Source organism: Acanthopagrus latus, chromosome 9 (assembly GCF_904848185.1).
Source record: "Acanthopagrus latus isolate v.2019 chromosome 9, fAcaLat1.1, whole genome shotgun sequence".
Taxonomy (NCBI): domain Eukaryota; kingdom Metazoa; phylum Chordata; class Actinopteri; order Spariformes; family Sparidae; genus Acanthopagrus; species Acanthopagrus latus.
Window position 1 is genome coordinate 20,572,853 of NC_051047.1, and position 15,994 is coordinate 20,588,846.

Genomic DNA, 15,994 nt, shown 5'->3' on the forward strand with positions numbered 1-15,994 from the left:
GAAATAGATTTTCATTCATTTCCTATTTACTTTCATTATAAAATAAAACTGTAAGCTTTGTATAATGAATCCATCTGAATCATGATCCTGTTTACATGACATCAAACTGAATGTAGAGTCAAAAGTTTTGTAGGCATAGCTCTTCTGATTTCCACAAAATGAATGAACCAATAAGGAGAAAAATTGATGCGACATCATTTTAAACAAAACAAAGGTTGCCAACAGTAGAAATCTGCACTCAGTCCCTGTGCTTTCAAGACTATGTGATGGTTGTGTAAAGTGAATGTGCATCACTTCATTAGTAGAAAGGTTTTGGTAAGAAAGGTTTGTACATCTATCAAAGGATGTGTCCCTAGAATGTCCACTCATCCTAAGGGCTCATGTGGAGGTTAGCGCGTGAGGAAAAGCACATACAAGTGCGAGTGAAAATTAATAACACGAGGTGAATATGTTTTCCTCGTTTGGTCTGAATGCACCATCAGCTTTCAAGTGTCCCTGTGACTACACAATGATCGCTAGGTCAGCTGACAGTGGAGGAATGTCAGCTGACAGTCTGGAATCCTTGATCTTCTTTGTTCTTCAAGTTCTTTGCAAAAACAACTTGAAGGTGTCCAGTTCCAGAGCAGGCAAAAGACTCCCAGACTTGAATCTTCCCACCACAGTTTTTCACAGTGGGTTTGAAACTCTGTGGTATCATTCTCTCTCCTATTCGTTTCCTTACATTTGACCTTCTGTTACTGCCAGAAATCTCTAACTTCAATTGATCAGTTAATAGAACAATTGTTCTGGTCATTGGCTGTGAAATGCTAATATTTCTACTAAATATTTCTAATAAGCTTGATGTATTGATCCTCTGATGGTGAGGTCACTTCAGGTCTGCCAAAGTCCAAAATAGACAGACTTGCTTGTTTGACTTTGGTATATTTGTTATTTTGGGTTTGCGGTGATATGATTTTGTAGGGTAGCTGGAAGTGTGCATAGTGTTGAAGCGCTACTTTAGTGTTTAGACTTTGCTGACAGATACGGCCTGCATTCTTGTTGGTTCAGCATTGGTGCAGTCTGGTAAAAATAAAACAAAAGTGATCAGTCCAGTCAGATTTGAACTGATGGTGCTCCAGGACGGCCCTGTGCTGCTTTGCTGAGGACATGTTGTTCTTGGTTAAGTGATCATATGAAACCTACTGATGATCATTCGCTCTGACGAAAAGTGACCAGCTAGCTGGTCAGTGGTGCTTTATGAGGCAGAGTCAAGGATGTAACGAGCAAGCATTATGTATGTGTACACACACACAAAATAGCAAGGGTCAAGCATACAGTGTGGAATGAGGTCAAAATAAAGCAGACAGTGTTACGGAGCGTGGTAGAGTGAGGACCCATGTGCAGACACTGAATCTGGAAATAGTTTCGGAACTGATTTATTGATATCACAAGGAATTGGATCGTGAGGGAGTTCAGCGCTCCAGGCGTCCCTGTCAGATTGCGTGGAGGCGGGGGTGCAGGAGCTGTAGCTCACGGTAGCTGGTGGTATGGTGCGCCGGAGAGAACGGAATGAGTCAGCAGGCTATAGAGGTGCAGAGGGCTGGATGGCCGGAACAGAGAACACAGGATGCCGGCGAGGAGGTGATCACTAGAAGGAACACGATATTAGTTTTTTCAAGCAACGTAACAAAACAACTAGAGGTTGAGGAGAGTGACAGTTTGAGCTATGTGCCACATTGAAAGGGTATAATCGTCTGGCAGCTGGTAGCATATAGAGCATGGTCTCATCAGCAGCTGCTGATTGCCAGCCTGCTGCAGGTGCCTGTATGACGGCGGTGTCGGTTATTGAAAGCTCCGCCCAGCCTCTCCATGCACCTCTGTAAGCACAACACAGAAACACAAAAACCACACCAAGCACCATAATACCCACAAATATTGCAGGACATGATAGACTTTATAGGCTTCATTTCACTTCATGACAAATGAATAGTGTCACAGAGTTGGAGCTTGTTGAGGTTGGCTGTCCTTTCTGCTGTAGAAAACAGCACCCTTATGTTATTATTAAACCTCTCTGAGGCTATTGCATGGATTTGTTGGGGGTAAGGAGTGGCTTCTTTGGTCCCTACCAATGTTAATGCCACACCTATGGGTTCCTCATCTATTTAGTGACATGTGTGCTCTGTATTATTACGCTGATGAAGGCTCAGTACTGAAACACGATTGTTTTTCGCCCATAATAAAACAAAGACTTTTTTTCCCTCCGAGAGTAGTGCAGTAAAGATGTGGGTTGTACCAATGTTGATATCAATCCTACACCCTTGGTAATCTTTTAGCACAATTGGCAGAAATGCATGAATACAATGGAGATAAACTGTAATGACTGTCACACTCTACCACACATATGATGTTGGATTTTTTTAAACATAGCAGAGATAACAATCCAAACAGACTCTTGCAACATGAAGAAGAATATTTATTTTCTATCAAACAAAAACCTTTTCAAAGATTGTTTTATCTTTAGTAGCTTTAATCCATACATAATGGGGGTGAGCATGGGTTGATAAATGAGGAGACACAGTGTAAGGAAATTTCGCTCTCTATCTGACATAAGGGCTGCATCTGAACTGAAATCAGTAGAGTAAAAAATCAGTCCAATGAACAAGCCTGAAACTGAGACAATCTGAGGTGTGCAGGTGGTGACAGCTTTTTGCCTACTTTCTTCAGAGGTGTTCAGACAAACAGCCAAAATCTTCATGTAAGAGACTAAAATGAGACTAAATGGGATAACAATAGTCACAAAGGCATAAAGCAGGTCAGATAGTTTGTTAAGTGCTGAAACTGAACATGCAAGTTTAATTGTTATTATTAAGTGGTGGTCACAAAACAATTTGTCAATGACATTGCCACAAAATTTCAAATGAACGATCAGAGAAAAAGAGAACATAGTGTTAATAAAGGGATACATCCAAACAAGAACAGTGATGGTACCTACTCGTCTTGTGTTCATTATGACATTGTAGTGTAAAGGACAACAGATAGCGACATATCTGTCATAGGCCATGGCTGCTAAACTACAAAACTCAATAGAAGCACATGTGGAAAGACAACACATCTGCAGAAAACACCACGGCAGGGTCACTTCATGGGTGTCTGAAAACATCTGTGACATCATAAGAGGATACACTAAGGTGGTGGCAAAAATTTCATTTGCAAGCAAATTACACAGTAAAATATACATCGGCTCATGTAACCTTTTGTCCAAAAATATGACCATGATAACAGCTGCGTTATTGACACATATGGAGAGGTACCATAACAGCATTGTGCTGAAATACAGGTATTTTAATTCTCCAATATTACCATAGGCTGCCAGCACAAAAGACAAAACCTCAGTTGAGTTCTCCATTTCTATCTTGAGTAATGTGGGTGCCACACGGTGAGCAACAAAACTGACACAGTAATATTCTTGTATTTTATCTTTTTGAATAATGCCTCAGCCAAAGACCAACCTTCCATATAAGTTTTTCATTAACCTTGCTGTTAGGTATCACATTCACATGCTTTTCTTGGTTGTTTGTCCAGAGCACAGAAATAAAAGATCACAAAGAAATCTCATCAGTTTGAATTGTAGTTTCAGAATTTTGTTAGAGTTTTTCTAACATTATGTTTCCAACAGTGGAACTAAATTTCTCATTACTGATCCTGCAGAGCAGAGTGCAACACCACAATAGTATGGGTTTTGGGTTATTGTGATTAAGAATTATAACATCACTTAGTTTGTTGAATTATAATTAGAGCTTTCAAAAGGCTTAGAAAATATATTAAAAGTTCCTGTTGGAATCTGATTTCTTTTCATCCCATTTGATATCATATTTGATATAGGCCTTTGTCTTTTCAGTTGCCTATAACACAAGTTCAAATTGAGGGCATAAGTAGACAAAGAATAAGATTAAGCAAGCATTTATGTTAATATAAATGAAAACTACCATTTTACACACATGTTATAAGATTGCTGGTGTCTCTTAGATATGAAGGTCTCTAGGCTGATGCTGCTGCTGTCCTAAATGAACAAGACAAACATCTCCACTGAACTTTATACAGTTCTTGCACAACGATTTGTGTCAGGGTGCCCTCGGGGCCAAGCTGCTAATACGAGCCAAAAACTTTTCCTATTTCTTTTCATCATAAAATAAAAATACATCTTTCTGTCATTAACATGGGGAATAGGTTTTCATTCATATCACACCAACAGATATTACCCTCCATGTCAACTTGAATACTTTAAACTTTGTAAGTATAATGAATCTATGTGTGGCATGATCCTGTTTACATGTGACATCAAACTGAATGTAGAGTCAAAATTTTGTAGGCCTAACTCTGCTGATTTCCTCAGTGAATGAACCAACACGGAAATAAATTGATGTATCTTAATAAAAAAAAAAAAGTTGCTGATGGTAAAAATCTGCACACAGTCCTTTGCTTTCCAGACTATGTGATGGTTGTGATAAGTGAATGTGTGTGCAGTTTTGATCACTGCATCACTTCATTAGCAGCAAAAGTGAAGTTTCGTACATGGATGGTAAGGACGTGTCCCTAGCATGTCCACTCAGCCCAAGACAGGACAGCAAAGAAGCACATGTGGAGGTTTGTGCCTGAGGAAGTGAGACCACCTGATAAGTCGAGGAAATATGCCGCAGCACAGCATAGCCCTGATCAATCTAAACTCCTTGTAACATGATGTTGAAACTACCCTTTACCAAATATGAAGGCAAAGAAAGAATGGTGTGAAACTGAACTCAGCATATGACCAATGTACTCCTAGCCCTGTAATGACTGTCAGCTCTCACTCTATCCACACATATGATGTCACTTTCCCACAAAGCAGAGATACAAATCTAAACAGACTCTTGCAACATGAAGAAGAATATTTATTTTCTGTTGAACAGAAATCTTTTCAATGAATGTTTTATCTTTGGTAGTTTAAATCCATACATAATGGGGGTGAGCATAGGTTGGTAGATGAGAAAACACAGTGTCAGGAAAATGTGTGCTTTATCTGACACAAGAGCCACATCAAACCTGGCAACAGAAATATGGAAAATAAGGCCAATAAACAAAATTGAAATTGAAACAATCTGAGGTGTGCAGGTGGTGACAGCTTTTTGCCTGCTTTCTTCAGAGGTGTTCCGACAAACGACCAAAATCTTCACGTAAGAGACTGAAATGAGACTAAATGGCATAACAATAGTCACAAAGGGATAAAGCCGGTTAGATACTTTGCTGAGTACTGAAACTGAACAGGCAAGTTTAATTGTTAAGTGCTGGTCACAAAACAACTTGTCAATGACATTTCCACAAAATTTCAAACGAATGACAAAAGAAAATGAGAACAAACTATTAACAAATGAATACATCCATACAACAACAGTGATGGTACCTACTCGTCTTGCGTTCATTATGACATTGTAGTGTAAAGGACAACAGATGGCAACATATCTGTCATAGGCCATGGCTGCTAAACTACAAAACTCAATAGAAGCAGATGTGGTAAGACAACAAATCTGCAGAAAACACCACGGCAGGGTCACTTCATGGGTGTCTGAAAACATCTGTGACATTATAAAAGGATACAGTGCTGTGCTGACACCAATTTCATTTGCAAGCAAATTACACAGTAAAATATACATCGGTTCATGTAACGTTGTGTCCATAAATATGACCATGATAACAGCTGTGTTGGCGACACATATGGAGAGGTACCATAACAGCATTATGCAGAAATACAGGTATTTTAATTCTCCAATATTACCATAGGCTGCTAGCACAAAAGACAAAACCTCAGTTGAGTTCTTCATTTCTGTCTTGTGTAATGTGGGTGCCACACGGTGAGATTAGCAACAAAACTGAGTAATAGTCTTTTATCCTTTTGAATAATGCCTCAGCCAACGATTAACCCTGCATATACATTATTTTCTTTTAATCTTGGTGTTCGGGATCACATTCACATGCTTTTCTTGGTTGTTTGTCCAGAGTACAGAAATATAGAATCCCAGAGAAATCTCATCAGTTTGAATTGTAGTTCCATAATTTAGTTAGAGTTTGTCTAAGTATTTTTTCCAACAATGGAACTAAATGTCTCGATACTGAGTGCAACACCACAACACTTTACTCCGCCTTTCTGGTCAAAATGAACAAATTTAAATGAATTATAGTCATTAAGAATTATAACATCATTTAATTAGTTACTGGATTATGTTAAAATGCTTAACAGTTTCCGTTGGAGTCTGATTTCTTCTTTTCATCCCATTTGATAAATGTCTCTTCAGTCACCTATAACATAATTTCAAAATGTAGGCTCAAGGAGACAAAGAACATTTAACAAACCATATGTGAACAGTATATGACAATGAAAATTACCTTTTTACACTCATGATATAAGATTGCTGGTGTTTCTTAGATAAGAAGGTCTCCGGGTGAATGCCGCTGCCCTCCCAACTGAGCAAGACAAACACCTCCACTGAACTTTATACAGTTCTTGTACAACGATTTGTGTCAGGATGCCCTTGAGGGCCAAGCTGCTAATACGTGCTGGAAAGTGTTCCCATTACCTTTCATTATACAATAAAATACATAATTGAACATGAAAAAATTCACACGTTTTTAAATGTGATTTGTTGCTAAATGTGGCATAAAGTTGCAATTTATGTTTGCATGTGCAACCATTTTTACAATTATTAAATATTATTATACTGTTATTTAGCTCTTTCTGAGGCTATTGCATGGAGTTGTTGGGGGTCGTAAATCAACTTAACTTTTCTCAGTTGGTCCAAAAGATTTCAAATATCAAAAAAAATCACCAGGAGTCTTCAAGGCTGAGCTCAGTGGGACTTTATTTGTCAGCAAAAAAAGAAGACAATCAGACACAGACAAAACCTGTGAAAAAACAAATTGACCCGCGGTTCAAAGCATTGAACATCCTCTTTTAAACACAAGAAACTGGGAGTGTCTTCTCAGGCTTGCAATCCTAAGGCAGTGGAAATCAATCACAATTTTCAGAAAATTATTTATTAACTTGCATGGGTAAAACAAATATAATTTAGTTTCCAGTTCATCTTTCAAACCTGCACCTACATTGTACTTTTTCTTTATTCGTCCCACTTCTTTTTGGCCTGCTGGGGCTCGACCTTCCCCTGCAGGCCCATTTTTTCAGAATTGTTCTCAACACAGAGAGAACCAAGAGAAAAGGTAAGATCACATCAACACAGGGATGCAAAGATTTACAAAAAGTGACATCAGGATTGACAAATGGGCTATTTATTGCCTTACTTCCATCCAGCTTCGGCGGAATGTTTTGCCCCTGTGAACAAATGCTCGCTCTCACCTCAGACAGTGATGAAGCTCTCTGTTTGCTCCTTGCTCCCACAAGACAGTGCATCTGCCACTACATTGTCAGCCCCCTTTTTTTGTGACCTGCACGTATGTTATAAACCTGAACCAACAGAGCCCAGCGCATCAGGCACTGATTGTGGTTGTGCATCTGTGCCAGGAACACAAGGGGATTATGGTAGGTGTACACCACCGCAGCGGAAGGGCTGGAGCCCATACACTTCAAAATGCTAAAGAGCACGGAGCATGGCTAGTGTTTCCTTCTCTATCGTGGAGCAGTTGAGCTCGTGGCGTTTAACCTTAAAGAAAAAATAACACACAGGATGACTCACACCACTTTCGCCATCCTGCAGCAGCCAGAATCTACGAGAAGTAGATTTTTGATGATTTGTGTGTAAGGGCAAACTCATCGGCCAAATACGCGGCCTGCTGCAGAGTGGCTACCTTTTGTACATTTAGATAAATGACAACACGGTCTGGCAATAACTTCTTGAATTCCTTTAGCAGCATTAGCTCACACACAGATGTTAGGTCATCAGCCCTACAGGCAGAACACCAGCGGCCAAACAGCATCCGTTCCTCCCTCGCATGTTTTCCTGAGGTTGCCAAACTGTTGCTGGTCCGCCTCAGGCACGAGCTCATACACACTGAGAATAGCGCTCTTCAGTTTACCTTTACTCAGACTGTCCTCCATGGACAGAGGTGAACAAGCCTCCTGAGCATTGCCGGTTAGCTTACACTGTAGTAAAATGTCCCACACATCCCTCGGCCAGTGTAAAGCAACCGCAAGATGTTCAAACGCACTAAAATAGGACTCCACCTCGCTCTCACAAAACGGGGAAACTAAAGAGGTATTCCTCCTCATATCGAAGGTGTTATCAAACAACCATACACTGCCAGGAGAGCTGATCGTTTTTTCTTCTGCAGCTCCAGCTGGCAAATGTTAATAGCAGACTTTGCCTCCACCTCCAATCTTTTGAGCTCCAACTCACTCCGGAGCTGAAACTCCCATTCCTCCCTCCTCTCCTGCTGGTCTAACGGCCAAAAAGCCAGGAGAATCTGAACCAGTTACAACCAACACACCTTGGTCAACTAAGCCGATAAGGACAGCTGCTTTAACCTCTCACTTTACCCACGCAGTACCCCTGTAATTAGCAGCCATTTCAAATACATCGCGCTTTCTACACTGTTCAAGCTGCTTCATCCTGGGATTAGCCATACACTCACTTAACACAAAAGTCACCATACTCAGCCAAACAGTAGATATAGAAACCACATACCTCGCCAACAGCTAGTTCTGAGCATCACACTACTCGGGCCAAAACAAATTACTGCTGGACGACAAAACAAAAGTCAATACTGGTAGTACTGACGTCCGATGCCACACACAATTATCATCCTGCCAGCCATGCGAGAACCAACTCCTCAGATCCTACCTATGATAACTTTACCTGTTTATTTTCTTGAGCGTGCCGGGCTTGAGGTGACTTGTAAAGCTACCATTAGCAGCCAAGGCCCTGAAACGCCTGCCTCCGACAGGGAATGTTATCCCAGCCCAGGATTACCACGAAAATAAAATGGGCAAAGCAGCAAAAGAGTACCCGATGGAAAGGCTGATTAACAAGCCAGCTGGACACTCACCTATTCTCACCTGAGGAGAAGAAACTCAGTAGCAACGGCCCAACAATGGCAAACCGGATGACCAGTACTCACCACAGCCGCTACTGCAGATGGAAAACTTTCACTTAAGTTTCCCTGGCTCCTTTAACGATCCCGGACGAGCCCCTAAATTTGTTATCATTGAGTGGTCATCACAAAACAAATTGTCAATGACGTTTCCACAAAATTTAAAATGAACAATTGAGAAAATCAGATCATAGTGTTGATAAATGGATGCATCCATACAAGAACAGTGATTGTACCTACTTGTATTTTGTTTCTTATGACATTGTAATGTAAACAAGTGATGTGCAATTCATGAGCGAATCGTTTACTGACTCGGGAGTTACGAGTCATTGTCTCCATTGACTCATTCACTGACTCACCGCTGCTATCGCCAGCTAACTGCAAAGAGAAGACATGCCACACAACTGTTATTCTAACTGCAATTGCGTAAATGTATCAAGGTAATCGCTGCATTAGCCCCGTGACTTACCACTCTCCTGCAGCAGCTTCCTGTTGTGGGGAAGTCCCTGCGAGCCGTTTACTGAGTGTGGTTAGAAATGCTCAATTCCATTCTTTTCCCTGTCCAATAATAACTGTTATAAACTAGTAGGCAAGACACATATGAACTTGGATTGCATTTCCATGGAGTAATAATCATGCATTTTCATCCTTAAGCTGCAGAACCCTACTGCACTCGGTAATCGACTCGCAGGGACTTCCTCACAACAGGAAGCTGTTGCAGGAGAGTGGTGAGTTGTGTTCACTTTACAATAGAAATCTGGCTAAGCCAGCGAAGGTTTAATGCCTCAAACTATGTGCTGCAACCCTGTTTGTACTGTTGCTGAAGTTTGGTGCTGTTCTGAGCATTATTTGTGGCTATTTGATAGAGGTTTCTTGTTGGAGGCATATACTGCAATGTATTGTTATCGTGCGGCCATTTCTGAAGTTGCTAAAACTACGTAAGCTAGCGGTCTGCAAACTTGATCTCTCGAGGGGGGTTCTTACTCGGTGTCACGGTGTGTTAGACAATGGATTAAACTTACACTGGAATATCCGTTTAAAACTCGCTGCTCCACACATTCAGAACTCAGCATCGCACACTCGCAGTTCACAGGCAGCTCACAGCTCACTCTGCTTCCCTGCTCTCAGAGAGCCGCTCCCTCATCTGAGCAGTGACGGCGCAGAAATTATTCTCAATACAAAATCATGGTGGTCTTGCAAATGTATGTATGTATGTAAGTAAAGCACACTCTGGGTGACTGACCCAAGTGACTCAAGTGACTTGAAAACCTGATTCACTTTAGTGAGTGACTCATACAAACTCAAGTCAGTAAAAGAAATTGAGTATCCCATCACTAGTATAAACTGTAATGACTGTCAGCTCTCACTTTGTCCACACATATGATGTTGGGTTTTTCCCACAGAGCTGAGATAACAATCTAAACAGACTCTTGCAACATGAAGAAGAATATTTATTTTCTATCAAACAGAAATCTTTTCAATGCTTCTTTTATCTTTTGTAGGTTAAATCCATACATAATGGGGGTGAGCATGGGTTGGTAAATGAGGAGACACAGTGTAAAGACGCTTCGTTCTCTATCTGATATAAGAGCCACATCCAAAGTGAAATTAGCAGAGTAAAAAATGAGGCAGATGAACAAGCCTAAAACTGAGACAATCTGAGGTGTGCAGGTGGTGACAGCTTTTTGCCTGCTCTCTTCAGAGGTGTTCAGACAAACGACCAAAATCTTCATGTAAGAGACTAAAATGAGACTAAATGGGATAACAATAGTCACAAAGGCATAAAGCAGGTCAGCTACTTTGTTGACTACTGAAACTGAACATGCAAGTTTAATCATTATTATTAAGTGGTGGTCACAAAACAACTTGTCAATGACATTTCCACAAAATTTCAAATGAAGGATGAGAGAAAATGCAGACATAGTGTTAATAAATGGATACATCCATACAAGAACACTGATTATACATACTCGTCTTGTGTTCATTATGACAGTGTAATGTAAAGGACAACAGATAGCGACATATCTGTCATAGGCCATGGCTGCTAAACTACAAAACTCAATAGAAGCAGATGTGGAGAGACAACACATCTGCAGAAAACACCATGGCAGGGTCACTTCATGGGTATCTGATAACATCTGTGAAATCACAAGAGGATACACTATTGTGGAGGCAAAAATTTCATTTGCAAGCAAATTACATAGTAATATATACATCGGCTCATGTAACCTTTTGTCTGAACATATAACCATCATTACAGCTGTGTTATTGACACATATGGAGAGGTACCATAACAGCATTATGCAGAAATACAGGTATTTTAATTCACCAATATTACCATAGGCTGCCAAAACTAAAGTCAAAACCTCAGTTGAGTTCTCCATGTCTTTCTTGTGTAATGTGGGTGCAACAATGTGAGATTGGCAACAAAACTGACTCAGTTATATTGTTTACATTTACATTACGTGGTTGTCTTTCATGCTTTTGAATAATGCCTCAGAACAATAATGCCAAAGAACAACATTAAGCAAACAGTATGTGAAAATAAATGAAAATGACCTTTTTACACACCTTACAAGATCTCTGGTGTCTCAAAGATATGAAGGTCTCCAGGTGGATGCTGCTGCCCTCCCAACTGAACAAGACAAACTCCTCCACTGAACTTTATACAGCTCTTGTACGAGTTGTGTCAGGGTGCCCTCAAGGGCTAAGCTGCTAATAAGATCTAGAGAGATTTAGATCTAGAGCTTTAATGACAAGGTTAAAGGGATAGTTTGTGTTTTTTGAAGTGGGGTCATATAAAGTACATATCTATAGTTACCGTTCCCTACCGTAATGACCGATTGGCGCAGCCTCAGTTTGGAGAAGTAGCGAGCTGCTCCAGCCCAGATGCTCAGCTTTGTACTGCAGTTAACACGGTCCACAGAAAAACGCATCAGCACATCTAGGCAACAGGTGATCTGCGAGTGGCGAAATACAGTGCGAGGCCCAGCTGCTGGACGAGAGGTTTACTTTCGATAAAAATGAAACTTAACAAACAGACTGTTGAATTTCCGTATCCCTACGCATTAGCGCAACTGCGTAGGGATACGGAGGTTCTATGGTTGAGAAAATGTTGTCATATTTTGTGTGCCAAGAACTTTTCGTTTTGTCAAGTTATCAGAAGAGGTATTGTGTATCATTGATGGTAAACATTCAATTTAATTTTTTACTTGTGTACATTTAAAAGCCTGTACTGTCTTACTTTTACTTGAGTAAAGGAGCTGTATTAGTACTTTAATACTTACTTTAATACTTCAATACTGTCATTTTTTTCACAAGTATCTATACTTCTACTTAAGTACAAAATGTGAGCACTTTTGCCTCCTCTAATAAGGACATGTCCCAACCTACCAATATTTTTGGGATGACAGAATTGTCCCAACCAAAATTTGAAAGAATTCTTTTGACTGATGGCATAAACTTCTGACACGTTGTCCCAAGGGATACATCTCCAAGACCACCAGTTAAGATATTCTATGCACTCTGCTATGTATACGAAACTCAGAAAATCTTAGTGTTTGGTATTTCTCCCAGCTGGCATGGGCTTCACAAGTTAGAGTGAAACCTGATGACCCATGTAACCCCAGCATGAGTGACAGTGGTCCACACAACTTCTTGTGACGTCAGAGTATGCATGCCTTTCTCAGCTTGACTTCTGGCACTTTTATTTACTTTTTGAACCCTCAAAGCGTCTGATTATTTCCAAGTTTATGTGGCAGTATTAGAGACTTTCAATGTGGTCTCAGACTTTAAGGCCCTATTGTGCTGTAAATGTGATATGACATACTTGTGGACATGTCAATATGGTACAGAAACATTGACTGCCAACAGTTTTGATTTGGAAACTCGACTGAATTAACATAACATTGGTGGATGTCCTGTGTCAAAAATATCATTTGAAATTGAGTCTAGAAACTCCATGAAATGTCTCTATTCATTATTTTGTTTGCAGGAGCATACACAGCAGCAGGCTTCAAGAAGTAGATGTGGATGATAAGGAAACAAAGAGCATCATCCTAATTATGACCTACAGTTTGGAATTATTGGGAAGCACCAACATCAAAGTTAGTCTTATGATGTTCAGCGAATATAATCTTTGAAATTCCACGTATTTGGTCTCGAGTCTGTTTAGAAAACAAAAAACCAACTGAAAAAAACTTCAGAACAAGTTGGTTTCATAGAATAGTATTCACTAAGTATTTCAAGGTTTAGTGTGTAGGATTTGGGTGGATTTAGGGGCATAAATTGATTATGATATTCCTAATAATGTTTACATTAGTGTATAATCCCCTGAAAATAAAAATTGTGTTTTAGTTACCTTAAAATGATCCTCTCTTCCACAGAGTCCGCCATGTTGCAAAGCCATGTTTTTCACAGGAGCCCAGAACAGACAAACTAAACACTGGAACTAGAGAAGGCCTTTTGCATTTTTCACATTTAAGAGGCATAAGCAAGGCAGGATAAGATAAGGGGTTTAGTTAGCTTCAATCTGCAAGCACACCATTAGATGCCACTAAATGCTACACACTGGTCTCAAATGTAAATCGGTGTGTTCATATAGGGTTTTTCTCTCATCATCCCAGCGCTAGCCAGCAGTGAACACACCCTTATGTTGTTGTTATTTAGCTTTTCTGAGGCTGTCGTTTGCCCCATGTTGTATTTCCCACAGGACAGAGATACCCATCCTTTCTCTAAACACGCTCTCGCAGCGTGAAGAAAAATGTTTATTTTATATCAAACAGAAATCGTTTCCATGATTGTCTTATTTTCGGTAATTTATATCCATACATGATTGGTGTGCCCATAGGTTGGCAAATGAGGAGAAACAGCGAGAGAAAAATGCGTACTTTATCCGACACAAGGGCCACATCAAACCTTGAATCAGAAAAGTGAAAAATGAGGCCGATAAACAAGCTGGAAACTGAGACAATCTGAGGTGTGCAGGTGGTGACAGCTTTTTGCCTGTTTTCTTCAGAGGTGTTCAGACAAACAGGCAAAATCTTCATGTAAGAGATTAAAATGAGACTAAATGGGATAACAATAGTTGAAAAGGCATAAAGCAGATCAGATACTTGGTTGAGTACTGAAACTGAACATGCAAGTTTAATTATTAAGTAGTGGTCACAAAACACTTTGTCAATGACATTTCCACAAAATTTCAAAGGGACGACGAAAGAAAATGAGAACACACTGTTGATAAATGGATACATCCATACAAGAACACTCAGCGTTCCTACTTGTCTTGTGTTCATAATGACATTGTAGTATAAAGGACAGCAGATGGCGACATATCTGTCATAAGCCATGGCTACTAAACTGCAAAGCTCAACCGATGCACATATGTAGAGATAATATGTCTGCAGAAAACACCATGGCAGGGTCACTTCATGGGTGTCTGAAAACATCTGTGACATCACAAGAGGATACAGTGCTGTGCTGGCACCTATTTGATTTGCGAACAAATTATATAGCAATATATACATCGGCTCATGTAACTTTTTGTCCACATATATGACAATAATAAGAACTGTGTTGACAGTCAATACGGAGAGGTACCATAACAGCATTAGGCTGAAGTACAGGTATTTTAACTCCCCAATATGACCATAGGCTGCCAGCACAAAAGACACAACCTCAGTTGAGTTCTCCATTTCTCTGCAAAATTCACTCAGTAAAAGTCTTTTTTATTATCTTCTGAATAATGCCTCCGCTCAATACCTGCATTTAAGTTTTCTATGAATGTTGGTGTAAGGCAGGCAAACTGATGAGATGCTTTCCTCAGTTGTTAGTAAAGAATATACGGCGTGTATAGAAACAAAGTGTTTGTCTAAAATGATTTTCCAGATAACTGATTAAAAATCTTTCGACACTAATGTCTGCATACCATTGTGTTTCACCACACAAGTATGTTAAACCACACAGGTCAATAAGAAATGTAGCATCACTTGGTTGCGGGATTATGATGCAGACAACTGTTTTTGATAAATGTCTCTTCAATCACCTCTGACACATTGTCCAATGCAGAAACAAGTAAACAGAGCACAACATTAAGCATGAAGTTAATGAACATATGACCCAAGATCAGTGGTATCCCACAGAAGGCCTCCAGGTGACTGTTCCTACCCTCTCAGCTGAGCACAAACAAAGCCTCCACTACATTTTATACAGTACTTGTACGAAGAGGTAGGTCGGGATGTGCTCTGGGTCCAAGCTGATTGGGTTGCAGAGGATGATCACCTCTGAGTGGTTCGTAGGAAATTCAAACCTACTTTTTGACATAATACACTGAAATTGAGATTTGAAGGCAACTGGACATGGTGGAGCTAATGGTATATGAGGTGCTTAATCATGGTAGACAAAGTGGCTATCTCGAAGATTACAGAAGGCAGGAATTGCAGGTGTTTTTTTGCACCTCACTACTTCCCAGAGATCCAGTGTCACCTGTGTGACATCAGCCTTCATAACAACACCACATTAAAGCGTTTTGCACCATTTTTTAAAGTTTCATCTTCCACTGTTATTGGCCTTTTCTTTGTTCGGCAATGACCATTAACAGTAACAGTAACTGTTTACTCCCAACGCTAGCAGGGACCAGGACAAACAAAACCGTTGTGTTGCCACTGACACCCAGTGTACATCTTTGGTATCATAGCAAATGCGAGGGCTTCCATCAGCGGAAAGGCTCAATCATCATTGTGTTCCCTCATTCAGAAATAGACAGTGACTTAATTGATATTTATTTATTAATAAGTCTTTGAGAATAATACTTTAAGTAAACTATGGTTAAAGGAGGGAGCTGCTTCAAGGGACAATTAGTCTTTGCAAAAGACATGCTAAACCAATAAGTAGTAGTAGCAGGTAGTTGTTTAAAGCCAACCACTGCTGCTTATGAGCATTAAAA

General features: G+C 40.0%; 4 protein-coding genes across 4 annotated transcripts; all 4 read right to left on the reverse strand.

The window, feature by feature from the left end:
* Positions 1-4: 4 nt before the first annotated feature.
* Positions 5-3,702, reverse strand: LOC119026423 (olfactory receptor 11A1-like). The gene has a single exon (XM_037110805.1). The coding sequence runs from the start codon at positions 3,383-3,385 to the stop codon at positions 2,453-2,455; it is 933 nt and encodes a 310-aa protein (XP_036966700.1). The 5' UTR covers positions 3,386-3,702; the 3' UTR covers positions 5-2,452.
* A 6-nt stretch (positions 3,703-3,708) lies between these two features.
* Positions 3,709-7,537, reverse strand: LOC119026426 (olfactory receptor 4D1-like). The gene has a single exon (XM_037110809.1). The coding sequence runs from the start codon at positions 5,832-5,834 to the stop codon at positions 4,908-4,910; it is 927 nt and encodes a 308-aa protein (XP_036966704.1). The 5' UTR covers positions 5,835-7,537; the 3' UTR covers positions 3,709-4,907.
* Positions 7,538-10,279: 2,742 nt separating this feature from the next.
* On the reverse strand, positions 10,280-11,450 carry LOC119026021 (olfactory receptor 11A1-like). Its single transcript, XM_037110088.1, has one exon. It carries the CDS (start codon positions 11,433-11,435, stop codon positions 10,503-10,505), a length of 933 nt encoding a protein of 310 aa, XP_036965983.1. The 5' UTR covers positions 11,436-11,450; the 3' UTR covers positions 10,280-10,502.
* Positions 11,451-13,817: 2,367 nt separating this feature from the next.
* On the reverse strand, positions 13,818-14,744 carry LOC119026328 (olfactory receptor 4D1-like). Its single transcript, XM_037110620.1, has one exon. The coding sequence runs from the start codon at positions 14,742-14,744 to the stop codon at positions 13,818-13,820; it is 927 nt and encodes a 308-aa protein (XP_036966515.1).
* Between the last annotated feature and the right edge of the window lie 1,250 nt (positions 14,745-15,994).